Raw genomic sequence first — 27,222 nt, 5'->3', positions numbered from 1 at the left:
TAAATGTCTTGGAATGGCCTAGTCAAAGCCCAGACCTCAATCCAATTGAGAATCTGTGGTATGACTTAAAGATTGCAGTACACCAGCGGAACCTATCCAACTTGAAGGAGCTGGAGCAGTTTTGCCTTGAAGAATGGGCAAAAATCCCAGTGGCTAGATGTGCCAAGCTTACAGAGACATACCCCAAGAGACTTGCAACTGTAATTGCTGCCAAAGGTGGCTCTACAAAGTATTGACTTTGGGGGGGTGAATAGTTATGCACGCTCAAGTTTTCTTTATTTTTTTTCTTATTTGTTGTTTGTTTCACAAGAAAAATTATTTTGCATCTTCAAAGTGGTAGGCATGTTGTGTAAATCAAATGATACAAACCCACAAAAAATTAATTTTAATTCCAGGTTGTAAGGCAACAAAATAGGAAAAATGCCAAGGGGGATGAATACTTTCGCAAGCCACTGTATACTTGTCAGAACATTGAGTGTTCTTTACTAGTTGTTAAACGTGACAATCTACTTTTCTTTACTACTTTACTTTTAAAAAATTGACACAAGGCTACTTGCCTACTTTTTACATGAGTACATTGATCAAATAAAACGTAATGTGTTTATTTGTGCTTTTATTAAACATGAGGTTAAAGTTCATATTTTAAAATATGTAATGTAATTTGTATCCAGTAGGTTGGCAAAAATCCAGTAACTTTCCCAAAATTCACAGGTTTTCCAGAAATCCTGTTTAGAGGATTACAAACAGAGGAACAGGTTCACACTCACGGTTTACACACACTATCACCTCTAGGCGGCAATGTTGAGTTGTTGAATGTAGTGTGTATGTACGGTGAGCATGAACCTGTTCCTCTGTTTGGAGGTCTCCAAAGCCATATAGGAACACAGAAAATCCGTTACTGGATACTAGGGCTGCTAAAATACAGTAACTGTTGGCAACCTATCTTTAATTTTGCAGGCCATTTTTAGTATAATGTACCAGTTCAGTTTGTGTGTACCAGGAAAATAAAGACACAAGACAATAAACAGTGTCAACTTAAATAGAGAGCACCAGACAGAAAAGCATCTACTTGGAGCATAATGGGGCTAAGGTGAGATGAGGGCCTACCAGTCTTCTTTTGGTATGGACAGCATCTCCTCAGGTGGCAGTTAATGGACAACTGGGCATTTGAAAGAATTGAGGTGAGGTGTCATATTGAATGCAGTGCTAATAATAATATTATATTTGATGGATGCACCTTATAGAGACCATCATAACATAAGCCTCAAGGTGCATTTCAGTTTTGATTTAGTGTACAGACATAATATAATTAAGAAAATGTTAAAATAAGCATTGCATCTCTGGTCTGGGTACAGCTACAATTTTGAGTAAAGGGTTATAAAATGTAATCAACATGGTCACCTTTTGTAGAGGCTGAAAATGTAAGAGGTCACATTGTATTTTGGCCTGGATGGTTAGCAAAACATTCCCCATTAATAGAGAAATTATGTAGGAAATAGGACATATCTTTACTTCTTATTCAAGTTAAACATGCAGTAAACTGGTGATTACACGTTTGATTGGATGTTTGACAGCAAAATCCAACGTGTAGGACCTCTGAGCCAAATTGTCCCAACTAGGCCGCATTTATTGTTTTCTCAACCTAACTATGTCCATTACTGTCTCCCGCCCAGTATTCCGTTCGTTAGATGATGGACAGCCCAATTCAGCCAAGGGTGCGTTAGAATCCTGCCGGTTTGTGTAAATTCAGACCAATGATAATCAAGCAGATGGGATTCGATGTGCATCCTTTCAACATTTTCGCTGGCAAGAATGTTAGTTCCTGCTCTTTGCTGGCCGTTTCCTGTAATCGTACAGTGTTGTGAGACGGAGAAAGCCATGTGTGTCGATGCAAAGGTACATTTAGCACCCCTAAATTATAACAGAGAGTCGGGGCAGTGGTTAGTATGGTTATTAGGGGGTCTTTTTTCTGATAAACAGACGTAGTCCAACCCAAATAACATTGCGGCCTTACCCATGTCTGATCGTAGACAGACTATGGTTATTGTGGCACGTTGCCTTTGGTTTGGTCCGGTTTGTTGATGAGATTGAAAGAGTGGATGGGAACGTTATGCAGTAAATTATGGAGCTGCTGCTACCTATTGACTGATCTATTATATATTACAGTTTTTATATACTATTTGAAATAGATTTTCATCCCAAAACAGCCTTATCCAATGCAAATAGCAATTCAATGCTAACGTTATCTCTGTAGCGGGTTTGCGGAGAGCAACACCGTCAGAAAGAAACTATGTTATCCTGGACCTAGACGGATGGTTTTCACCCACTTGCCATTTTAAACTATTACTTTCCATACAAACACTGTTCGTAGAATAGTCTATGATCACAATGAAGGCATTGAAGGATTGGATTGAAGAAAAACCAGAAACCACTAGTTAGTGTTTGTTGTTATAGCTAGCTAGCATCGATGGATCAACTTATGATTCCGGGAAACAGTAAACAATACGGGAATGACGATATAGATGGCTTTTCAGAACCCCTGAATGCATCTATTGTTTTTGTATTATTGAAACAAAGCGTTTCTTATACTATTTTCACCAAAATCATGAAAATACTAAAGCAACAGGGCCCCGATACGCAAGTTAGCTTACGAACTACCTAACTATCTTACGAACTAGCTTAGGTTACTAGCCAACTAGGTACCACATGACAACTGACAATTTCTTCCCACCAAGAGCAGTGAGTGTCATGGCACACTTTGTCTGCTACTTTCAGTAAGTATATTGGAATAGTGATTTTTCCTGGTTAAGCTAAACCATTATCTTCTCTCTGTCTTCTTTAGGAAAGAGACATCAGCGAATGATCTCTCAGATGGGGATCATTGCACACAGAGGAGAGAAGTAGGCACTGAAAACAAGGAAGAGGAAAGGGGTGAGGAAGCAGTGGAGAAATAGTGTGACTCTCCTCTTCCCTGAACCTCTTTCTCTGGTATCTAGCTTAAAAATTAATTTTTCCCCACCATCTACACCACCACCCCAATATTTGTCATTAGAGGATACACAGACATAGCCCAAGTCAATTGTCTGCACAGGACTGAAACCTCAGAATCCATTTTAGTAAGTGATTGATGTTTTGAATGATATATTTGTTTTGGTTATCTAATCACAGAAGGATATTTGTGAGCTTTTTATTTTGTTTTTCCAATAGTTTTTTTTAGGACACATACTGGTCAGATCTACGGATTCCTTATCTTTCTGACTGAGAGCAAGGCTGTTTTGTTCTATATATCTTCTGTGGACTGGGCAAAATGGCAGACCCCATCATGGATCTCTTTGATGACACGCCACTGTTCAACCTGGATGCCCTGCCAGACGATGCCTTCACAGACCCCGTGGAGGAGGCTCTGAAACTGGCTCTGGGGCAGGTGGACCCCCCCTCCAAACCCACCCCAGACCTCTCCACCCCAGCGCTCAGCATACCAGTGGCAGCTCCAACCATCCCAGACCCAGTACCTGTGCAGCAGCCGGCCCCAGTCCCGGTCGCCCTCCCTCAGACTGTTTCAATAGCTACAACAGTACCTCGGACAACACTCTCTGTAGCCAGTAACACCAGTGGGGCTGCCACAGTCATGCTGGGCTCACCTCTGACTGTCAATAGCTCTACTGGCACTACACAACAGATCACCACGCAACACATCAACACACAACAATTCACCACACAGCAGCTCACACAGATCGCACAGCAGCTGACTCCTCAGCAGCTAGCTGCCATCACCCAGCAGGCCGGAGGCCAGGGAGGCGCCAAGATCGTCATCCTGAAAGGACCGGGGGGGCAAGCACAGGTGCTGCAGACTGTTGCTGGGACTGGCTCCCAAGCGGGGAAGGTCACCTTTGCCAGGGTACTGTCTGGAACCCAACTCAGGCCCGGCATGCAGATACTGTCTGGAGGAACGGTCATGAACCAAGCGTCTCCTGGGCAGGGACAGGTGAAGGTGGGAACTGGGGTACAGAGGCTGGTTCAGTCGCCCAACGGACCCCTGAAGCAGGTACAGTTGATCTCCATTCCTCAGGGCCAGTCCCAGGGCCAGACGCAGACAGTCCAGGTGCAGATACCACAGGCCCAGCTTGCCCAAGCCCAGGCTCAAGTGCAGCTCCAGACCCAAGGACAGGCGACGCAAATCCAGCTACAGCCCCAGACACAGGTGCAGCTGCAGTCTGCCATGCAGACACAGGTCACCGCCGCTGCTACAGGCACCACTACAGTCCGACCACAAGGGGTCACCCTCACTACAGTACCACAGCAGGTAAGACTGCCCTCTGAGCTCAACTTGGCCTAACCATCAGGATCATCAAATGCTATGTTTTCAGTAGTCAGGAATACAATGACCTCCAACAACCAGGGCTCTTCACCTCAGGTCTCAAGGTTGTACATTTGTAACTCAATCAGCATTTTCTAATTTCTTGTTGATCATTTCTCTCTTCTCTCAGGGTGAAGCTAAGAGGATCACTCTGGTGCTGCAGCAGCCTCAGGGTGGAACGGCCCAGGGGGGTGCTGTGACAGTCGGTGGGTCGGGTCAGCTGCAGCAGGGCCAGAGGCTGGTGTTGGGTAACCTCCCAGGGAAGCTGGTCCTCCAGGGGGGTCAGCTGGCTGCTCTCACCCAGGCCAGGGCAGGGCAGACGGGGGCACAGCCTAAAGTACTCACCATCCAGCTACAGGTGCAGCAGCAACCCAACCAACAGGGGGGACCCAAGGTAAGGAGGAGGAGTGGCTTGAATTAGTCGTTACAAAATTCTCCACTCTCAGTTAACTAATCAGAAATACTGACCTGTTCTATGAAGACTTTGATTAGTAACTAGAACGGTCTCTGTCCTGCAGTTTCAGCTGGTGTCCGGAGGGCAAGGTAGCAGCCCACAGGTTGTTCAGATCTCCCAGGGCCAAGGTGGACAGAGACTAGCCGTGCCCCTCAAACTGCTGCTGCAACCACAGGTATATATATATATATATATATATATATATATACACTGCTCAAAAAAATAAAGGGAACACTTAAAACAACACAATGTAACTCCAAGTCAATCACACTTCTGTGAAATCAAACTGTCCACTTAGGAAGCAACACTGATTGACAATAAATGTCACATGCTGTTGTGCAAATGAAATAGACAACAGGTGGAAATTATAGGCAATTAGCAAGACACCCCCAATAAAGGATTGGTTCTGCAGGTGGTGACCACAGACCACTTCTCAGTTCCTATGCTTCCTGGCTGATGTTTTGGTCACTTTTGAATGCTGGCGGTGCTTTCACTCTAGTGGTAGCATGAGACGGAGTCTACAACCCACACAAGTGGCTCAGGTAGTGCAGCTCATCCAGGATGGCACATCAATGCGAGCTGTGGCAAGAAGGTTTGCTGTGTCTGTCAGCGTAGTGTCCAGAGCATGGAGGCCCTACCAGGAGACAGGCCAGTACATCAGGAGACGTGGAGGAGGCCGTAGGAGGGAAACAACCCAGCAGCAGGACCGCTACCTCCGCCTTTGTGCAAGGAGGAGCAGGAGGAGCACTGCCAGAGCCCTGCAAAATGACCTCCAGCAGGCCACAAATGTGCATCTGTCTGCTCAAACGGTCAGAAACAGACTCCATGAGGGTGGTATGAGGGCCCGACGTACACAGGTGGGGGTTGTGCTTACAGCCCAACACCGTGCAGGACGTTTGGCATTTGCCAGAGAACACCAAGATTGACAAATTCGCCACTGGCGCCTTGTGCTCTTCACAGATGAAAGCAGGTTCACACTGAGCACATGTGACAGACGTGACAGAGTCTGGAGACGCCGTGGAGAACGTTCTGCTGCCTGCAACATCCTCCAGCATGACCGGTTTGGTGGTGGGTCAGTCATGGTGTGGGGTGACATTTCTTTGGGGGGCCGCACAGCCCTCCACGTGCTCGCCAGAGGTAGCCTGACTGCCATTAGGTACCGAGATAAGATCCTCAGACCCCTTGTGAGACCATATGCTGGTGCGGTTGGCCCTGGGTTCCTCCTAATGCAAGACAATGCTAGACCTCATGTGGCTGGAGTGTGTCAGCAGTTCCTGCAAGAGGAAGGCATTGATGCTATGGACTGGCCCGCCCGTTCCCCAGACCTGAATCCAATTGAGCACATCTGGGACATCATGTCTCGCTCCATCCACCAACGCCACATTGCACCACAGACTGTCCAGGAGTTGGCGGATGCTTTAGTCCAGGTCTGGGAGGAGATCCCTCAGGAGACCATCCGCCACCTCATCAGGAGCATGCCCAGGCGTTGTAGGGAGGTCATACAGGCACGTGGAGGCCACACACTACTGAGCCTCATTTTGACTTGTTTTAAGGACATTATATCAAAGTTGGATCAGCCTGTAGTGTGGTTTTCCACTTTAATTTTGAGGGTGACTCCAAATCCAGACCTCCATGGGTTGATAAATTTAATTTCCATTGATAATTTTTGTGTGATTTTGTTGTCAGCACATTCAACTATGTAAAGAAAAAAGTATTTAATTAGATTCTTTCATTCATTCAGATCTAGGATGTGTTGTGTAAGTGTTCCCTTTATTTTTTTGAACAGTGTATATATACACACAATAGATGTATCATGTCAAAAAGTCCTGAGTTGCAAATCTCACTTGTCAAACCTTACACATGTAGGTTAATTTGCCTCTTAACAACTCTTAACTCTTGTATTTATATCCACAGACAAGTGCCACCTCGACGGCAGGCAGAGCAGTCTCCGTAGTGAAGGTAATCAACACCTCTGCTGCCGGCTCCGCCCCTTCCACCACCACCACTACTATGGCGTCACCAGGAATACGTCTAGTCAAGGCCCAGGAGCCTGTACGGCGCTTGGAGACCCTGTGCAAGCAGGAGAAGGCCAACCGTATCGTGGCCGAGGCCATTGCTAGGGCCAAGGCCCGGGGAGAGAGGAACATTCCACGAGTCCTCAACCAGGACGAACTGCCTGCCGGACAGAAGGCCGCTGACCAAGGGGCCGCTGCAACGATCACTGGCACACCTGGAGCCAAGAAGAAAGGAGGAGGGAGTAAGAAGAAGAGCCCAGCAGGGGCAGGGGGGAAGGGCGGGGCTGGTGCGGAGAAGAAGGGCAAGGCCAAGGCAGCAGGTGGGGCTGGAGGTGGGACACCTGGAGGGGCTGCTGGAGGGACACCTGGAGGGGCTGCTGGAGGGACACCTGGAGGGGGCAAGAGCAAAAGCAAGGCAAAGATCAAGTAAGTTGCGATGTTCTCATTCTGTTTTTTTGGGGTGTTGTATCTATTTCTCAAACTAATTATTGTTCTCATCCTCCCCGGTCTGTCTCTGTCGCCCCAGTACGATCACTCTAGTGGGGGGTAAGAAGAGGAAGAGGAATTCCTCCTCAGACCACTCTGATGGGGAGTTGAGCCCCGCCTCTCCCTCTAAGTCCCTGGATGAGGACATGCTTGCGGTGAGTCACGTCCCTCCTACTGACACACACTTACACACACACGACTACACTAGAGTACAGTAGGATCTATTTTTCTGTCACCACTTTACAAATACCACGTCAATAAACACACGTCCCTGATTTGACATTTATGAACATAATACGTACAGTACTGCACTGGATGTTTGTCAAGACTTCCTGACCGATGTCTGACTTTTTTGAATGTCATCTCCCTCTTCCACCAGAAGAGGCGTTCTAACCGTCAGGTGAAGAGGAAGAAGTACACTGAGGATCTGGACATCAAAATCACTGACGACGAGGACGAACCGGAGGAGGACGTGGACGTAACCACCACGACGGCGGCGGTGGCGTCCATTACCGGAGGAGCAACAGGGCAGCTAATGGGAGAGCAGCTCAAACAGGAGCTGCAGTTGGACGGGGACAGCCTTTCCAGCATGCAGTTCTTTGTGGTGAGTGGGAGATTTTGATCAAGTTTGAGCAGTTCTGTTGAGTGAGTGTTGGTTATCTTATCACCTGCACATGACAGCTGTATAACATGTATATGTATCACAGGAAAACCCCAACGAGGAAGATGCAGCAATTGTGGACAAAGTTTTGTCGATGAGGTTAACTAAGAAGGAGGTGTGTGCTTACTGTGCTGTTTGTTTTCTGTTGATCGTTTAGTATTTATGGATTTTGCTAATTTTAGAAGTTGCAAATCATGTATCATGGTTGTTCCTCTGTTCATATCTGAAAGGTGTCTCCAGGACATTACATCAATGCTGAGGAATTTTTTGTCAAATATAAGAACTAGTAAGTCTCACTCTCCTTATGTTCATTACACTTGGGTTTGCTAATCCCTGATAAAGGTCTATTGACTAAAATGTTGGTGTGAGATCCATTAAATTGTTTGTGGAGCATCCAAGATCAACAGTGCACAGGAGTGTCTTCCTTTATCCATAGCTGACCCCTGACCCTCCTGTTCCTTCTCTCAGCTCCTACATGCACTGTGAGTGGGCCACTCTGGAGCAGCTGGAGAGAGACAAGAGGATCCATCAGAAGCTCAAGAGATTTAAGACCAAACATGCACAGATGAGACACCTCTTACAGGAGGTAAGGGAATAATATGGCCTCTTTCACAGAAAAATGTTGGTAGCCCTCTGGTTGTCAAGTAGATGGGTATGTGTATAGAGGATGTAACTACAGGGATCATAGTCGGTGTGTTTTTGTGTGTGTTATCCTCTCTGTGCTCCTGTCCTTAGGAGGAGGAGCCCTTCAACCCAGACTATGTGGAGGTGGACCGGATCCTGGACGAGTCCAACAGTGTGGACAAGGACAATGGAGAGGTGAGAGAAATCAATGACTGAATTCTGATCTCTACAGGACAAATCTTGAAATCTGTTCTTGTAAACCATGAATTGATCTCGTTGTGAAAATTCTGAGTTAGGATTATTTGTCTCTAACGGTGTATTGTATCTCCCAGCCGGTGGTGTATTACCTGGTGAAGTGGTGCTCTCTGCCCTATGAAGACGCTACCTGGGAGCTAAGAGAGGATGTGGACGAGGGCAAGGTGGAGGAGTTCAGGAAGATCCAGGACCGCCAACCTCAGCTCAAGAGAACGGTGAGTGTCATGCTCTGTGTGGGTATTCACTGGTCGTGTGTATTCACTGGTCGTGTTCACCACGTTCCATGTGAGTAGTGCCACTGCTTTAGTCCAATATGTTATCATTCCTCAGTCTAAACCAGGGGTGTCAAACTCATTTTAGCTCAGGGGCCACATGGAGGAAAATCTATTCCCAAGTGGGCCGGACCGGAAAAATCATGGTATATATATAACTTAAAAACAACAACTTCAGATTGTTTTCTTCGTTTTAATACGATCAACATACAACATAAAGCTGGAGCCTGAGGACAGTATGTCCAAAATAGTACAAGCACAACATCACTATTAATCATAAAACACGTCAAGTTTATTTGAAAATTCTAAAGAAAAAGAACACACAAACACACAATGCCTCAGTGATTCACAGAAGTATATCACAGATCACAGAACTATATCAGGGTGTCATTTCTCAGGCAGAAATGTAGATAAAAATATTGAAATCCTGTTCCCCAAACAAGTGCAAGAACCACAGAGTCAAGAATAGGTTAAATATACAAATAAAATCAATTAAAAACAATAGCACATCAACATATAAACATAAATCTGAAAGCGTTGCTCAAACTCCCGTAACAGTCCTGTTATTTTATCTTTGAACCGCTTCATGTCTGCCACATGTTGGGTCACGCACACATTTTTCAGACAGGGGAAGTGAGCTGCATCACCACCGGCAAGTTGCGTCTCCCACAATGACAGCTTCAACTTGAAAGAACGTATGCTGTCATAATACTGCGTGACAACTTTGTTGCGCCCTTGCAGCTGTTTGTTCAAGTTATTCAGGTGCTCTGTAACATCCACCATAAATGCAAGGTCCTGCATCCATTCTGCGGAATGAAATTCTAACACTGGTTTGCCCTTTTCTTCCATGAACTGTTCAATTTCTTCTCGTAAATCAAAGAAACGCCTCAGCACAGCACCTCGGCTTAACCATCTTACCTCAGTGTGGTATGGCAGGCCATAGATGTGGTCTTTCTCTCTGAGAAGGCTGTCAAACTGACAGTGATTCAGGCTTCTGGATCGGATGAAATTAACAGTTTGGATGACCACCTTCATGACGTTATCCATCTTTAATGACTTGCAACACAAAGCCTCCTGGTGCAAAATACAGTAAAATGTCAAAAAATCACGTCCTCCATTTGCAGATTGCACTTTCTCTCTGAACTTTGTCACAACGCCTGCTTTTTTCCCGATCATTGAGGGCGCACCATCTGTAGCCAGGCTGACAGCGCGGGACCAGTCCACTCCGACCCTGTCCAGCGCGCCGACGAGTGCGGTAAAAATATCAGCTGCTGTCGTTGTATCTGTCATCGGCGCCAACTCCACAAACTCCTCGGTGACGGTCAATGTGTCATCAACTCCGCGGATGAAAATGGCCAGTTGTGCAACATCTGTAATGTCCGTGCTTTCATCAATTGCAACCGAAAACGGAATAAATGACTTTTTGCTTCAACTGGCTGTCCAAATCCACTGAAAGATCGGAAATCCTGTCTGCAACTGTGTTTCTTGTCAAGCTGATATTTGCAAAAGCCTGCCGCTTTTCAGGTCACACAATCTCCGCTGCCTTCATCATGCATGTTTTTACAAATTCACCCTCACTAAATGGTTTTGAAGCCACTGCGATTTCATTAGCAATGAGGTAGCTAGCTTTCACTGCAGCGTCACTGATGTCTCGGCTGTGAGTAAACACAGACTGCTGTTTCTTCAGACCCGCCAACAGTTCATTCACCTTCTCTCATCTCCGCTGTCCTTGAAAGTTGTCATATTTGTCGGCATGAAGACTCGCATAGTGGCGGCCGAAGGTTATATTCTTTCAGCACTGCAACATGCTCTGAACACACCAAACATACAGCTTTCCCATTCAATTCCGTGAATAAATAGGATGACCATTTTTCTTGGAACACTCTGCACTCTGCGTCCACTTTTCTCTTTTTTGACAGAGACATATTGGGGCAATGAGGGTGCCAAAGCACATAATGTTAAAAGTAGAAGCCGTAATAAATATCGCGGGCAAAACAAAGTAGCTCATTGGCTGCACGTGCTTGACCTACTTGCTCTGCCCCGGTATAAACAGTTTGCTTGCTTAACACAATTGCTATTGCGCCATCCAGTGGACGCAATTGGAACAGCAGTTTATTTTATTGAAAAATTGCAGCGCATTTTTATACTTAAAAAAACAAACTTTTTTCTCTTTTTTTTTTATCATCTCGCGGGCCGGATTAAACCCGTTTCCGGGCCTGATCCGGCCCGCGGGCCGTACGTTTGACACCCCTGGTCTAAACCATTAACTCCTCTCATTAGACCCGGCCCCAATCAGCTGCATGGAAGAAGTTGGAGGAATTCAGAGAGTACAAGAGTGGGAACGTACTTCGAGAATACCAGCTAGAGGGAGTCAACTGGCTGCTCTTCAACTGGTACAACAGGTACTGATGTTTCTTTACGTGTTTTTGAATGCATTTCATATCCCATTATATCCGTATTAACACATCCTCTCGGCCTACAGGCAGAACTGTATCCTGGCCGATGAGATGGGTCTAGGGAAGACCATCCAGTCCATCTCTCTGTTGTCCGAGGTGTTTGGTGCCGGGGTCCAGGGCCCCTTCCTGGTCATCGCTCCTCTCTCCACCATCACCAACTGGGAGAGGGAGTTTGCCAACTGGACCGACATGAACGCCATCGTCTACCACGGAAGCCTGGCTAGCAGGCAGATGATCCAGCAGTACGAGATGTACTGCAAGGACGACAAGGTGTGTGTGTGTCACGTTCTGTTTGTGTAACCTCAGAACAGAAGAATGGATTACAGTGGTTGCAGTGCTAGTGTTGTTGTGCAGTAGGAACGGTCGGAAGACATTGATTCTGTCATGTTCAGATAATATGGTTCTTGGTACATCGACATCTAGTTCCTCTAACTAGAGTGTTGTATTACAGGATCACCTGATCCCAGGGGCGTATAAGTTTGATGCCCTGATCACCACATTTGAGATGATTCTGTCCGACTGCCCTGAGCTGAGGGAGATCTCCTGGCGCTGTGTTATCATTGACGAGGCTCACCGCCTCAAGAACCGCAACTGCAAGCTGCTGGACAGCCTCAAGATGCTGGACCTGGTGAGTAATCAGGGGATAGATAGTCTAAGGGACAGGGGGACAAATGTATTACTTGTGATGTGACAACGTGTTGGTCTTATGTTTAGAAAGATGCCTAATAACACCCTCTTCCTCTTTTTCTCTCTGTTCATCTCCTCCTTGTCTTTCTATTCCCCTCCCCTGTCCTCCCTGGTTCTCAGGAGCATAAGGTGCTTCTGACTGGCACCCCCCTCCAGAACACAGTGGAGGAACTCTTCAGTCTGCTGCACTTCCTGGAGCCAGCTCAGTTTTCATCAGAGTCTGAGTTCCTTCGTGACTTTGGAGACCTCAAGACAGAGGAGCAGGTCCAGAAGCTCCAGGCCATTCTGAAGCCTATGATGCTGCGCAGACTCAAAGAGGATGTGGAGAAGAACTTGGCGCCAAAACAGGAGACCATTATTGAGGTAAGTTTTTACACAACTCAAAATGCATAATATTGCACCCTATAACCAAGGTGACCTTGTATATGAGTAGCACAATGATGTTTTTCATAATGGACCATAACCATCAAGCTAAATACAACCTTATCTACACAGGTGGAGCTGACCGATGTGCAGAAGAAATACTACCGGGCCATCCTAGAGAGGAACTTCAGTTTCCTCAGCATGGGAGCCACCAGCAACAGCAACGTGCCCAATCTGCTCAACACCATGATGGAGCTACGCAAGTGCTGCAACCACCCCTACCTTATTACCGGTACCTCACGCCACAACAACACTTCAATACCCTTCCTCCTCCAAAAACAATAACCCCAACAGCATCTCCTCGAAATGCAGCTAGCCTGCTATTACCTGATGCTTACCACAGGTTCTGTTGACCTAACATCACTCCAACTGTTCATCTGTATACGCCACTGTCTTCATACCTTTCCCAGGATGCAATGGTATACAATTTGATAGTAACCCCCCTTCTGTCTGTTCTATCCAGGGGCGGAGGAGAAGATTGTGGCTGAGCTGAGGGATGTTTACGACCCCATGGCCCCAGACTTTCACCTGCAGGCACTGGTGAGATCCGCAGGCAAGCTGGTCCTGCTGGACAAACTGCTGCCTCGCTTGAAGGCTGGGGGACACAAGGTGCTCATCTTCTCCCAGATGGTGCGCTGCCTGGACATCCTGGAGGACTACCTCATCCACAAGAGGTATGGAGGTGTAGATAGACTGCCTCATCAACAACGTGTATGGGCATGTTGAAAAACAATAGATTTTGTTAGCAAGTTTTGTTTTACTACATTATCAGTCTGCGGTAGTAGACAGACTGGATGTGAAGAGTAATATAGATGAGTAAGAAGTTGTCTTTATCAATGTTCTGCCCAGATATCTGTACGAGCGTATTGATGGCAGAGTGAGAGGGAACCTGCGTCAGGCAGCCATTGACCGCTTCAGCAAACCAGACTCGGACCGTTTCGTCTTTCTGCTGTGTACCCGGGCTGGAGGCCTGGGCATCAACCTGACTGCTGCTGACACCTGCGTCATCTTTGACTCCGACTGGAACCCTCAGAACGACCTGCAGGTAAGTCTGATCTTTGACCCCAGGCTCCCTCTTTTGTGTCTGGTTCCTTCCAATGTTTCGTCCTAGCTCCCTTACCACGCTGTACAAATGGCATCCGATTGATGTACTAACCCTGCCTTCTCCCAACAGGCTCAGGCACGGTGTCACCGTATCGGCCAGTCCAAGGCGGTGAAGGTGTACCGTCTGATCACCAGGAACTCCTATGAGAGGGAGATGCTGGACAAGGCCAGCCTCAAACTGGGTCTGGACCGGGCTGTACTGCAGAGCATGAGCAGTAACAAGGAGAGCAACGTCAATGGAGTAAGGAGGTCCAAACTGTTGTTTACTAAATATGGAGTTTTATTTTGGCTGCTGTTTGTTTAGATGTTAACTGGTTAATCTCTGTCCTGTTCCACCTGTTTCGCAGCAAATTCAGCAGTTCTCCAAGAAGGAGATCGAGGACCTCCTGAGGAAGGGGGCGTACGCCGCCATTATGGACGAGGAGGACGAGGGCTCCAAGTTCTGTGAGGAGGACATTGACCAGATCCTCCAGAGGAGAGCTACCACCATCACCATCGAGAGCGAGGGCAAGGGCTCCACCTTCTCCAAGGCCAGCTTCGTGGCTACTGAGAATAGAACCGACATCGCCCTGGACGACCCCGAGTTCTGGCAGAAGTGGGCCAAGAGGGCAGACATAGACTTTGATTCCATGAATAGGAAGGTAATGCTGACGTCTCAGGCACCCGTGCACTCTCTGTGTGTTTACTCTGTCCTTGTTTTTTGTGTGTTTTGTGAGAAAAGCTAATTTTCCTTATGTTTTCTCACAACCTCCCTGTAGAACACCCTGGTGATTGACACGCCCAGAGTGAGGAAGCAGACCCGTCAGTTCGCCACCCTGAGGGGTGAGGGTGGGGAGATCTCTGACCCCGATAGCGACGACGAGTACCCGCCCGCCAATTCCCGGCAGTCCCGGTCCTCTAGGCGCTCTGAGCGCCACACCGGAAACGGCTACGGCCGCACCGACTGCTTCCGTGTGGAGAAACACCTGCTTGTTTACGGGTAGGTGGACTTGACTAGGTCCTGGAAGTTTTTTGTTTTTGATATGATAGTAAAGTTAAGACCTGAGTTTCTAATAAAGTGATTGTGTGGAGCCCTCCTTTCTCACTCTGCCACCTGTGTTTGTCCAGGTGGGGGCGCTGGAGGGACATCCTGTCTCATGCACGCTGTAAGCGGCGCCTCGGGGAGCGAGATATGGAGACCATCTGCAGGGTCATCCTGGTCTTCTGCCTGCTGCATTACCGTGGAGACGAGAACATCAAGAGCTTCATCTGGGAGCTCATCACCCCGCCGGAGAACGGCCGGGAACCCCTCACACTCCTCAACCACTCTGGTACGTACCGAACCCCTCACACTCCTGTGTCTTACAACCTCCAACACCCATTGTCTAGATATTTCTTGCTCTGTTTTGGGTAACTGTTTGCATGTTTGTGTTAATGTATTTTCTCTCCCTTTAACGTTGCCTTCCAGGGTTGTGAGTAAATGTGTTTCTCTGTCTAGGTCTGTCCATCCCTGTTCCTCGGGGCAGGAAGGGGAAGAGGGTGAAGGCTCAGAGCTCCTTTGATGTTCAGAAGGTGGAGTGGATCCGCAAGTACAACCCTGACTCCCTGCTTCTGGACGACAGCTACCGCAAACATCTCAAGCACCAGTGCAACAAGTCAGTGTGTTTTCACCCTCAACCTCTAGAGTACTGAAGTGTTTGTGCTCAGTGTTAGAGCATTAACCCTTTTCTTTGTCGTCAGGGTGTTGCTGAGAGTGCGTATGCTGTACTACCTGAGACAGGAAGTCATTGGAGAACATGCTGATTCTGTGCTGAGAGGAGCTGATGCCAGGTCTCAACCTATTAAAAATCCTCGTTATCTGCTATACAGTACCAGTCAAAAGTTTGGACACACCTGCTCATTCAAGGGTTTTTCTTTATTTGTACTATTTTCTACATTGTAGAATAATAGTGAAGAAATCAAAACTATGAAATAACACATGGAATCATGTAGTAACCAAAAAGGTGTTAAATAAATGAACATATATTTTATACTGGAGATTCTTCAAATAGCCACCCTTTGCCTTGATGAGAGCTTTGCACACTCTTGGCATTCTCTCAACCAGCTTCACCTGGAATGCTTTTCCAACAGTCTTCATGGAGTTCCCACATATGCTTAGCACTTGTTGGCTGCTTTTCCTTCACTCTGCCGTCCGACTCATCCCAAACCATCTCAATTGGGTTGAGGTTGGGGGATTGTGGAGGCCAGGTCATCTGATGCAGCACTCATCACTCTCTTTCTTGGTAAAATAGCCCTTACACAGCCTGGAGGTGTGTTGGGTCATTGTCCTGCTGAAAAACAAATGATAGTCCCACTATGCCCAAACCAGATGGGATGGTGTATCGCTGCAGAATGCTGTGGTAGCCATGATGGTTAAGTGTGGCTTGAATTCTAAATAGATCAGACAGTATCACCAGAAAAGCACCCCCACACCATGACACCTCCTCCTCCATGCTTTACGATGGGAACTACACATGCAGAGATCATCCGTTCACCCACACCGCGTCTCACAAAGACACGGCGGTTAGAACCCAAAATCTCCAATTTGGACTCCAGACCAAAGGACAAATTTCCACAGGTCTAATGTCCATTGCTCGTGTTTCTTGGCCCAAGCAAGTCTCTTCTTATTGGTGTCCTTTAGTAGTGGTTTCTTTGCAGCAATTCAACCATGAAGGCCTGATTCACACAGTCTCCTCTGAACAGTTGATGTTGAGATGTGTCTGTGACTTGAACTCTGTGAATCATTTATTTGGGCTGCAATTTCTGAGGCTGGTAACTCTAATGAACTTATCCTCTGCAGCAGAGGTAACTCTGGGTCTTCTATTCCTGTGGTGGTCCTCATGAGAGCCAGTTTCATCATAGCGCTTGATGGTTTTTGCGACTGCACTTGAAGAAACTTTCAAAGTTCTTGAAATGTTCCGTATTGACTGACCTTCATGTCTTAATAATGATGGACTGTCGTTTCTCTTTGCTTATTTGAGCTGTTCTTGCCATAATATGGACTTGGGTCTTTTACCAAATAGGGCTATCTTCTGTATACCCTCCCTACCTTGTCACAACACAACTGATTGGCTCAAATGCATTAAGAAGGAAAGAAATTGCACAAATTAACTTTTAAGAAGGCACACCTGTTAATTGAAATGCATTCCAGGTGACTACCTCATGAAGCTGGTTGAGAGAATGGCTATTTGAAGAATTTTGATTTGTTTAACACTTTTTTGATTACTACATGATTCCATATGTGTTATTTCATAGTTTTGATGTCTTCACTATTATTCTACAATGTAAAAAATAGTAAAAATAAAGAAAAACCCTTGAATGAGTAGGTGTGTCCAAACTTTTGACTGGTAGTGTATACGCGCACACATGTCTACACGCACACACGCACACACACGCACGTCTACACGTATATACTGAGTCTGTCTGTGGCCTCGTAGGGATATTGACATCTGGATGCCTGAGATGGAGCAGCTTGAGGTGCCATCAGGCTGGTGGGATACAGAGGCAGACCGCTCCCTCCTCGTCGGAGTCTTCAAACACGGTGTGTTTGTGAATGTGAAAAAGTATTTAGGAGTTTGTTTACTTGTCAATAATATCTTGTTTAGTAGTAGGAATGTGGTGCTAGGTGTTTAGTGAGTGTGTTTGTATTAACTCTAGTGTGTTGCTCCAGGGTATGAGATGTACACCACCATGCGTGCCGACGCCCATCTCTGTTTCCTGGAGAGAGCTGGTCGCCCTGATGACCAGGCCATTGATGCTGAACAGCACTCTGCAGACGCAGAGCTGGGAGACGGGTGAGCTACACTGGCTAACCTTATTAGCACCTCACCAAACAACAAGCTAACTCTATATTACTGAATTATTTAGAGCTGGCCTCACCACCATTAACTTGAACTTGGTTGCTGTTTCCCCCCCCCAGAGGAGACGATGACAAGTATTCTGAAGACCCAGAGTTCAAGCCTGCTTTAAGGCACACCAAAGACCTATACGAGGAGGTGTGAATCAGTGCTTATTATTCTCACTGATTGATTTTGGTTGCAGAATATTGTTGATATTAATGATAATCCCTCTCCCCCAGGCTGACCCCATGAACATGGATGATGATGATATCTGTGTCGAGGACAAGGCAGGGCCTGTTAAAATCAAGGGCCCGCCCTCTGGCCAGTCTGGAGCCTGTGAGTGGCCCACTAGCTCATCACTCACCGCGCGGCTCCGGCGTCTGATCACTGCATACCAGCGCAGCTACAGGAGAGAGCAGCTGAAGGTGGAGGCAGCAGAGAAGGGTGACCGCAGGCGCAGGAGGTGTGAGCAGGCCAGTAAGCTGAAGGAGATTGCACGCCAGGAACGCCAACAGAGGTACCAACTACTACCCTCAACTATTAACTCTGCAAGCATATGTGTCCTGAATCTGAGGTACAGTTGTTGATGTATGTTTGTTTAATGTGTCTGTATGGTGTAAGGGACAGTTTGAAATTTACTGGGTTGGGGGGCTGGTCCAAAATAAGGGAAGGTTTTATAGCCAAATGTTCTCATCTGCTTGCATGTTTTGGTACATCCCTTATGTAGTACACTTTTCTGCATGCTTACTATACAGTCAACTCTATTCTGCCTTCTATTAGTGGTCGGTGGATCGTTTGTCCAAATCTGCAATAGGTTAACTAGCAATCACATCACACATAAAATCATTCAAATCTGCACCAATTTTCGATATAAAAAGCTGATGGGCAGTAGAGGCCATTGTGCATGAAAGAACAGTCAAGACGTGACACGCAGCTCAAAGGTCTCCTATTCATCTTGTTAAGACTAAACAAATGTAATTTACTGTCTAACGGATTTTGTAGATACTTATAGTTGATTTGGACATTCAATTTATGGGACATTGCAACTCAATAGATGCTAGTAGTCAGCCTGAAGTAGACTTCTAAAGGTAAGATGGCTATAGCTTATCGGCTCTATAAAATCATCGATGCATGGTGAAAGTCATTTTCAACGATTTTCCCCAAAAACCTTCCAATTAAATGTTGACTGCGAAGTAGGCCTACCTGGCAGAATAATATGATGAAGATTTGTATCAATCGGGTGCACATTTGTTTTGCATACAGAAACACTGCTAGCCTAACACAAATGTACTGTGACTAAAACTCTGCTGGGACATGCTTTCAATGGTGCTTTCAACCGTCACAATCCTTGCTATATGAGCCATGATACAGTTCCTACCAAGTGGGTTAACCCTATTGGCACGATGCATAGGGTGTTTGCCTTTCACGCCAGTGACCCGGTTTCACTTCCTTGTCCTGCCGTTTACTACATTGGTCTCAGAAATGGGAATACCAAAAGGCTAAAATCTCTTGGTGAGGTCGCAAGGTGTTCTACAAAGGTTTAGTATTATCACGCGCGTTCTGCTTCCTTTCCGATCCGAGCAGCTATTCCTCGAACAAAACGCTTCAGTATAGCCCAAATATTTTTCATTTAACTTTTAAAATGTATTACCTTTTTGTATGTGGCATTAACACAACCAGTCACAATGTTTTAATCTGATTAGGCTACTTCAAAAGTCTCCTGTAGGCTACCTGCGCACGTTCATCCACTCTAATATAATTCCAGCATCCAAACTGCGCACTGGCCATTCGATGAATGGAAAGAGACTTCGGAGAGTGTCAAGCTGATACTGAGTGGGAAGGGATATATTTTCTGTTTGTCGAGATTGACATACTCTAGTTGATTGTGGTGTTGAAAATGCAAACGATGATGAAGCGCTCAGTCGGTAATCGGTATGCAGTTGTGTGTGGTGTATTGGCACAACATGTTGGTGGAAAATTTGTTGCATATATTTTATATCATTTATAAATATAGCGTCAAAATGTTAGATCAGATTTCCCCCTAGCCGGCTTTGATCGTAGTGTAATGAAACCGGCAGGGAGATTGAGTTCGTCCGTAGTGGTCTGCGAACCCTCAACCTTCTGGCCCGTAGCCCTGCGTGGCATTGGCTGTGCCATAAAACCATGCTGAAATGGTCAAGTCGATATCCACATTTAGAAACACAGGGTTGCTACAGTTATTGATATTTGTGATGGTAATATTATTTTTTAAGTTCATTTTTATGAGGGGGGGTGAGCAAAAAATGTTTTCGCTGTACAAAGGGAGGGTCATGTGAATTTCAAACTGTCCCTAACCGTACATAATTCTGGTATAAGATTGGGAGTGAGTTTTTAGTGTTTTACTACTTTAAGCATCTGTCTTTTGTGTCTCCTTGCTAGGTGGACCCGTAGAGAGGAGTGTGACTTCTACCGTGTGGTGTCCACGTTCGGTGTGGAGCGGATAAAGAAGGAGGCAGACGCCCCAGAGGGGGAGGAGGCTGAACTGGAATGGGCCCGCTTCCGGACATTTGCCCGTCTAGAAAAGAAGACTGACGAGAGTCTGAGCCGCTACTTCCGCTGCTTCATGGCCATGTGCCGGCGGGTGTGCAACCTGCGCCCCACCCGCGGAGAAGGTGAGAACTACATCAAATGTTATTACACTCAAGATATTGAAGTGTGTAATCACTTAAAGGTAGACTCCGCAAAATTACGTTGCCACGAGCCGCACCGCAGATATTGAGATGTGCGAGATGCAAGACTTCGCTCTCACACAGTCACACACAGTATCTGTGCACGGCTTCGCTTCACGCTGTACAGCATTGTAGCCATGGGACCAAAACAGCGGAGAAGTTGAGCCTCGCGCTTCAATGCTCTTAGTTGTTGCGGAAATTGACCCACTGTGCTGTTTACTTTCTGCATCTACGTCATATCGCTAAGTCTACCTTTTTAAAGAAGTCAAATACACAGAACAAAAATATGAACACAACATGTAAAGTGTTGGTTTCATGAGCTGAAATAAAAGATCCCAGAAATTTTCCAATACTCACAAAAAGCTTATTTCTCTTACATTTTGTGCACAAATTTGTTTACATTCCTGTTAGTGAGCATTTCTCTTTTGCCAAGATAATCCATCCACCTGACAGGTGTGGCATATCAAGAAGCTGATTAAACAGCATGATCATTACACAGGTGCACCTTGTGCTGGGGACAATATAAGGCCACTCTAAAATGTGCAGCTTTGTCAAACAACACAATGCCACTGATTTTGAGGGAACATACAATTGCCAGCCACCCGGACAGCTGTTGAAACCGGGTTTGCACAACCGAAGAATTTCTGCACCAACTGTAAGAAACCGTCTCAGGGAAGCTCATCTGCGTGCTTGTCATCCTCGCTAGTGTCTTGACCCGACTGCAGTTTGGCGTCGTTACTGACTTCAGTGGGCAAATGCTCACCCTCTATGGCCACTGGCACGCTGGAGAAGTGTGCTCTTCACGGATTAATCCTGGTTTCAACTGTACCGGGCAGATGGCAGACAGCGTGTATGGCGTCGTGTGGGCGAGCGATTTGCTGATGTCAACGTTGTGGACAGGGGTGGGGTTATGGTATGGGCAGGCATAAGCTACGGACAACGAACACAATTGCATTTTATCGATGGCAATTTGAATGTACACAGATACCGTGACGAGATCCTGAGGCCCATTGTCGTGCCATTCATCCACCGCCATCACCTCATGTTTCAGAATGATAATGCATGGCCCAATGTTGCAAGGATCTGTACACAATTCCTGGAAGCTGAAAATGTTCCAGTTCTTCCATGGCCTGCATACTAACCAGACCAGTTGGTAGAGCATGGCGCTTGCAACGCCAGGGTTGTGGGTTCGTTTCCCACGGGGGGCCAGTATGAAAATGTATACACTCACTAACTGTAAGTCGCTCTGGATAAGAGCGTCTGCTAAATGACTAAAATGTAAAAAAAAAGACAAAATAATGTAAGGCAAGAAACAACGCATGCCTTTTTTTGTGACTTTTTCAAATCATAGTCGCACACCTCATGTAGCCTAGCCCATAGGCCTATATGTTTTGATAAGGTTTGTATCACAACTAAAGTGGCCAAATAACTTCTTAAAATTAAGCACATTAATCCGCTTTACAAGGGGTGTAGCGCCTAACTGGCATACATACACAGCGCATGAGTGTCAAGTTTGGGGAAGATAATTTTCAACATAAAAATGCACCTTTTATAATAAAAGCATTACATGCATAATCGCATTTGCGGTCACTTTTGAGAATGGTGTTTTCCAGCTAATTCATTGCATTTTGGAACCTTTGTGCTTATAGCCTACTGCCGTGTATGCATTGCTGCGCTTATAATGTGAAGAAATAGCCTAATAGTTTATCAACATTTTAAGCTAAATGTTCTGATCTGTTGCATCAGCCTCATTGCGTAATAATGTTTTTTTGATGCTAGTGGTTGTTTTAATTTGGGATCTATCGCATCCCACAATTGTCCCAGACTATGTTTGGAATATTTATTTATCGCACAGAATAGAATAGGTTGACTTTTGTACTATGGGGGATAGTAGATTGACATAGGCTAGTGCTCATCTTGTTGGCTGACGAAAAGTAAATGTGGACAGTTCTTCCAATATCTTAAATATGCGCCTCGGAATTGGATAAGGACGCACACAGGTGTGTCCCCGATGTCTGTCTTCACTTGTAGCAGTATCAAGTGCTTGTCAAATTGTGAATGAGAGACTGATGAAGTGTGTGTAGCCCGAGCAAAAAAACTAAGCAGAGCTCATGCCTTTCATGCAACTTTTAGTCGCTTCATGCAGCCTTAGAATGTATTAAAAATCTAAACATATAACCCAACGTTTGTATCACAACTAAAGTTGCATAAATAACTCTAAATTAAGCATAATAGGAGGACCTGTTTCTATGTTAACCGTTCAACACGGAATAGCTGCATGTGCCCACTCCCTCAAATAATTTGGAGAAAATATCATTTTTTATTTGATCTTCATGCTATAAAATAATGCCACGGAATTCTAAGCAAATCTTGTCTGCTAAATGAACTAGTGTAGCCTACAGCCATATGGCATAGCCAGATCAGGGCCTAACATAAGGACAACTCAGAGTATGCTATTCTGTTTTTCTGAAATAGATTACATTTTCTTCAGATCATGTTTCTTTAGACCTTTCTAAAATAAATAATGGATTTATTGTGAAGGTGTAGTCTATATTACATGGATGTATTAGACTTCTTAAAATGTAGATTTTCCAAAGGTCTGCATCAGTGGCTTGCAGGCTATGCATGGAAGCCAGGAGAGGCTTAATGTGTTTGTTAATTAACGGTAAATTACCGTGAGACCGGCAGTTATTTGCTTGACAATCACCGGCTGACCAAATGTCATGACCGCCACATCCCTAAGTGGGACAACATTCCACAGGCTACAATCAACAGCCTGATCAACTCTGTGACGGAGATGTCACGCTGAATGAGGCAAATGGTGGTCACACCAGATACTGACTGGTTTTCTGATCCATGCCCCCTACTTTTTTTAAAGGTATCTGTGACCAACAGATGCATATCTATATTCCCAGTCATGTGAATTCTATATATTAGGGCCTAATGAATTGATTTCAATTGACTGATTTCCTTATATGAACTGTAACTCAGTCAAGCCTTTGAAATTATTGCATGTTGCGTTTTATATTTTTGTTCAGTGTATTTTAAAGCATGGTGTTTAATATTTCGGTAGATCTGAAGAGAGACATATCCCTAACCCCTCTCTCCCTCCCCAGACCCTTCAGAGCTAGGCCAGTCTCTGGCCCCCATCACTGAGGAGCGGGCCTCTCGCACCCTGTACCGCATCAGCCTGCTGCGCCGTCTCCGTGAGCACGTCCTGCCTCACCCCTCCCTGGAGGAGCTCCTGCTGCTGGCACCGCCCAGCTCCGAGCTGCCTGCCTGGTGGAGCACTCCAGCCCACGACCGGGAACTCATGCTGGGTTCCGCCCTCCACGGCGTCAGCCGCACTGAGCTCTCGGTCTTCCTCGACCCGCAGTTCTCATTCAGCCAGGCCCGCCACGACTACCTCGAGAACCAGCAGAACCAGCCCACCCCCGCCACTCCCCTCCGCCAACCACAGGCAGAGGAGGGCTCAGCCGTCAAAGAAGACGAGGGGCTGGACAAGGAGTCCCGCATCCTTGGAACCTCTGAGGCTCTCGGCCACTCAGATACTCAGACCACACCCCTCTCCCGCCCTGATGGGAAGGGCCGAGCCCAGACCGGCTTGGGATGGAAGAAGAGCAGGGGGAGAGGGCCGAGAAGTGGAGGAAGTAAAGGAGAAAGAAGTGTAGGAGGGATGTCAGATTCCGATTCCGACTCTGATTCCGGCTCATCTTCCTCCTCCCAGCGATCAGGCAGCTCTGACGACAGTGGTGACAGTGACACGGAGAGGGGTGAGTGATGACTGAGAGGGGTGAGTGATATAGAAGTGTGTGAGGATTGAGTTAAGACAAGGGGTTGAACACACATTGATGGGGTTTTTTGTTCTGTTTTCAGCTGCTCTAAAGATGGAGGAAGATGGGGAGAACAGCTTACTCTCAATGACCCCATCTCAAGATGGCGCTCCACCAGAGTCCCTCACCGACCCCTTCAGGGTTGATTGGCCCAAGGTATGTGGGGGACATGTACTGTCTGCAACTATAGAGTGTGGATGATCTGGTTGCTTGCACGTTAGTACTTCAAATACAGTATTAATGGGAAGTTGAATATAAACTGTACAGTAGAAGGGGTTGTTGCGTTGGAGTGATTGGCTGGTTTCTCCCTCAGGACCGTGTGTTGATAAACCGTCTGGACAGCCTCTGTACCCTGGTGCTGTCTGGGAAGTGGCCAACAGGGCGGCGCTACGCCTCTGACGCCCAGCTCAACCCGGGATCTGACGACCTAGGGGCAGGGGATGAGCTCAGCTTTGCACGGCTCATGCGGAAAGGCAACAGCACGCCCGGTGGAGAAGGAACAGATGAACAGGAATCAGAGTTCACCGTCAAACTCCTGAAGGTGAGATGAGAGGAACACATTAAAGTTGAATCAATTCTGGTGCTGGGGACCCACAGGGTGTGCAGGCTTTTGTTCTAGCCCAGTAATAACACCTGATTCAGCTTATTAAGTCATTGAAGTACATCGGGATAAAGCTTGGTTGACTGAGGTACAGATGGGATGACTAAATTGTCTGTCCTCTTTCTCCATCCCCCTTTTTTTTACTGTCCTACTTTCTTAGGAGGAGGGGCTGAAGCTGACCTTCTCTAAGCATGCCTTGATGTCCAATGGGTCAGGGGGAGAGGGGAGCGGACGCAGGAAGCGTAGGGACCAAGAAGTACACATATATACAATACTAGTGCACATTCTCATACAGTCAGAGGTTAAGACTGCTCATAATACACAAGACATGCACAGATATTGTCTGAGAACAGTAGACAATAGGAAGTATACAGATGTGCAGACGAAACAAACTCGCAAAAACTGACTAAACAAACTCTGAAATCTACATACTCAAACATTCATGTAATGTTTGTATTTATCTTGCCTCATTCACTCTCTTCCACCTAGTTGTCAGATCCAGACGGAGCGGTCCCGGTGGTCGATGCCATGACGGGCACAGTGCTGAGTGGGGAGCGGGCCCCTCGCCGCAGGGACCTGCCCAACTGGCTGAAAGAGAACCCAGACTATGAGGTGGAGGGAGACATGTTGGAGGTACATTTACCTGGAAGATTATGTCCATGTCAGTCTCTGCCTGAGTCTCAATTGAGGCTCTGGCCAGAAGTACTGCACTTTGTGAGAAATTCAGGATCATTCGAGATTTACAATGGCGGCTCTAGTGACTCTGTCCCCCCCCCCCCAGCTCCTTGTGAACCGGAGGAAGAGGAGGAGGAAGAAGAGGATTGAGAAGGCCGCAGCGCTGTCGGGCAGTGAGAAGGTTAAGATCATTGATATGAGGACAGGAAAGAAGGTGAGAAATGGCAAAGGATGAATTACATGGGTGCATGGGGTTCCTCTGTCAAATATGTATTTATTTATTTGTGGATGTTGATTGCTTAAGTGTGGATTTTCTTTCCTTTTTACTCAGGTTGGGGCTGCGTATGGACCTATGCTGCAGGATCTGAGGGAGTTTCTGGAGGAGAATCCTGACTGCGCAGTAGCACCAGAATGGGCTGAGACGGTCCGGAGCTCTGTGAGTACCCTTATTAACTTATTTACAGCACACGTCAATGAATCGGTTCTGCTTCAGATTGTAAAATATTCCCCAAAACTGATCCTGGTTCACTCCATCTTGTCCTTCCAGGGCTTTCTGCCAGACAGCCTCTTCCACCGGCTCCTCTCCGCACGCTCTGTCATCCCCAAGAGAGTCCGCCGCCACCACCACCTCTCTCCCCAGCCTGCCCCGCTGGAGGATCCACTCCTGGGCGGAGGTGAAGAAGAGACCCTGGTCTCAGACGGGGCCTACATGATGGAGGACGAAGACTTGGAGGATTCCACTTTCCTGACTCAAGCTTTTGATGTTAAGATGGAAGGCGGCGATAGCTTGTCACAAGGTGGATACCAGAGTTCTGACAGAGAGGCCCTTTTGGATGACGTCATCATGGCTCAGAAGGACTCAGACTCTTCCTCCAGCTCAGAGGATTGACCAAGCCCATTTTGTCTGATATAGTCCCAGAAAAATCATGTTATTTTCCCTTTCATGTTATTCGTCATCGTTTATTTTTATCATGATATATATATATATATATATATCGAATTATGGATGAATTTGGTTTTTGTTCTTCTTTTTACTCACTTGGTTTATGTAGATTTTTGGAAAGGACCAGGTCTGCACCCAACTCTTTCCATTCCCTTCATTCATGATATTCCCCCTCCCTCCATGACCATCCCCTTGGCACCCTCTACCCCCACAAAGTGACTCTATGCCCAACTCTGTGTTTCTCAACCCACTGCTCTCCTTCTCCCTCAAACCCATTCCATTCCCAGTCTCAGCTTTAAGGGGAGCCTTGCTGTGAAGAAGACCTTTGATCCAAAAACCTCCAAGCTAGTCCTCCAATATAACTGGACGAGCGGACACACGTACTGAGCAGACCAGAACTTTGCTCCCTTGATGCCTGAGTCTGATGTCATAGGTCATTTCTGCGCCCTGTTGAGTCAGTGAACAAGAAGGGGTCCAATGTGTGGATGTAAATGTTTCTGGTGGGGGGGGGGGGTACCGGTATAAAAGTTACTGATCCAGTGCTAGGAAGATGGGTGTATTGTACAATGTAGAACTGGTCAGTTGTGTGCTATGGTGCAAAGATGACCACGATGAGTTAATATTCTTGTTTTATGACCTGAATGTATCTGTGATATGAATAACAACAATCTACAGTGAAAGCAGCGAAGTCCTCTTGTCCTTGTGTACTTGTGTGAAATAGCTGAACACACGCTGTCAAGAAAAAGCAGCTTTTTCAGCCATTTTCCCCGTTCACTTACAATCCACTGAGTTTTAAAAGGGATTGAATTAA

General features: G+C 46.4%; 1 protein-coding gene across 5 annotated transcripts; it reads left to right on the top strand.

The window, feature by feature from the left end:
• The first annotated feature begins 1,793 nt into the window (after positions 1–1,793).
• On the top strand, positions 1,794–27,099 carry LOC121535631 (chromodomain-helicase-DNA-binding protein 8-like). 5 transcript variants are annotated; one of them, XM_045205900.1, is made up of 39 exons: positions 1,794–1,896; positions 2,843–2,931; positions 3,208–4,303; positions 4,488–4,751; positions 4,876–4,986; positions 6,726–7,252; positions 7,353–7,467; positions 7,692–7,916; positions 8,020–8,088; positions 8,204–8,259; positions 8,442–8,559; positions 8,709–8,792; positions 8,930–9,067; positions 11,405–11,526; positions 11,607–11,850; positions 12,032–12,208; positions 12,388–12,630; positions 12,763–12,922; positions 13,154–13,364; positions 13,540–13,735; positions 13,865–14,035; positions 14,142–14,435; positions 14,553–14,773; positions 14,902–15,104; positions 15,272–15,428; positions 15,514–15,603; positions 17,250–17,353; positions 17,483–17,606; positions 17,732–17,807; positions 17,891–18,225; positions 20,070–20,302; positions 23,476–24,132; positions 24,236–24,348; positions 24,506–24,733; positions 24,954–25,049; positions 25,283–25,426; positions 25,575–25,682; positions 25,800–25,904; positions 26,016–27,099. In XM_045205900.1, exons 3-39 carry the CDS (start codon positions 3,308–3,310, stop codon positions 26,355–26,357), a joined length of 7,857 nt encoding a protein of 2,618 aa, XP_045061835.1. In that variant the 5' UTR covers positions 1,794–1,896; positions 2,843–2,931; positions 3,208–3,307; the 3' UTR covers positions 26,358–27,099. The 5 variants fall into 5 exon arrangements, with proteins under 5 accessions (XP_045061835.1, XP_045061834.1, XP_041698805.2 ...); XM_045205899.1 differs by having other exon boundaries at positions 2,843–2,988; XM_041842871.2 differs by having other exon boundaries at positions 2,843–3,116; positions 17,891–18,168.
• Positions 27,100–27,222: the final 123 nt, after the last annotated feature.

This window comes from Coregonus clupeaformis, chromosome 21, assembly GCF_020615455.1.
Source record: "Coregonus clupeaformis isolate EN_2021a chromosome 21, ASM2061545v1, whole genome shotgun sequence".
In the NCBI taxonomy this organism is placed as follows: Eukaryota; Metazoa; Chordata; class Actinopteri; order Salmoniformes; family Salmonidae; genus Coregonus; species Coregonus clupeaformis.
Note: the sequence above shows the minus strand (reverse complement) of the source record. Positions and strands in the feature narration are given on the sequence as shown.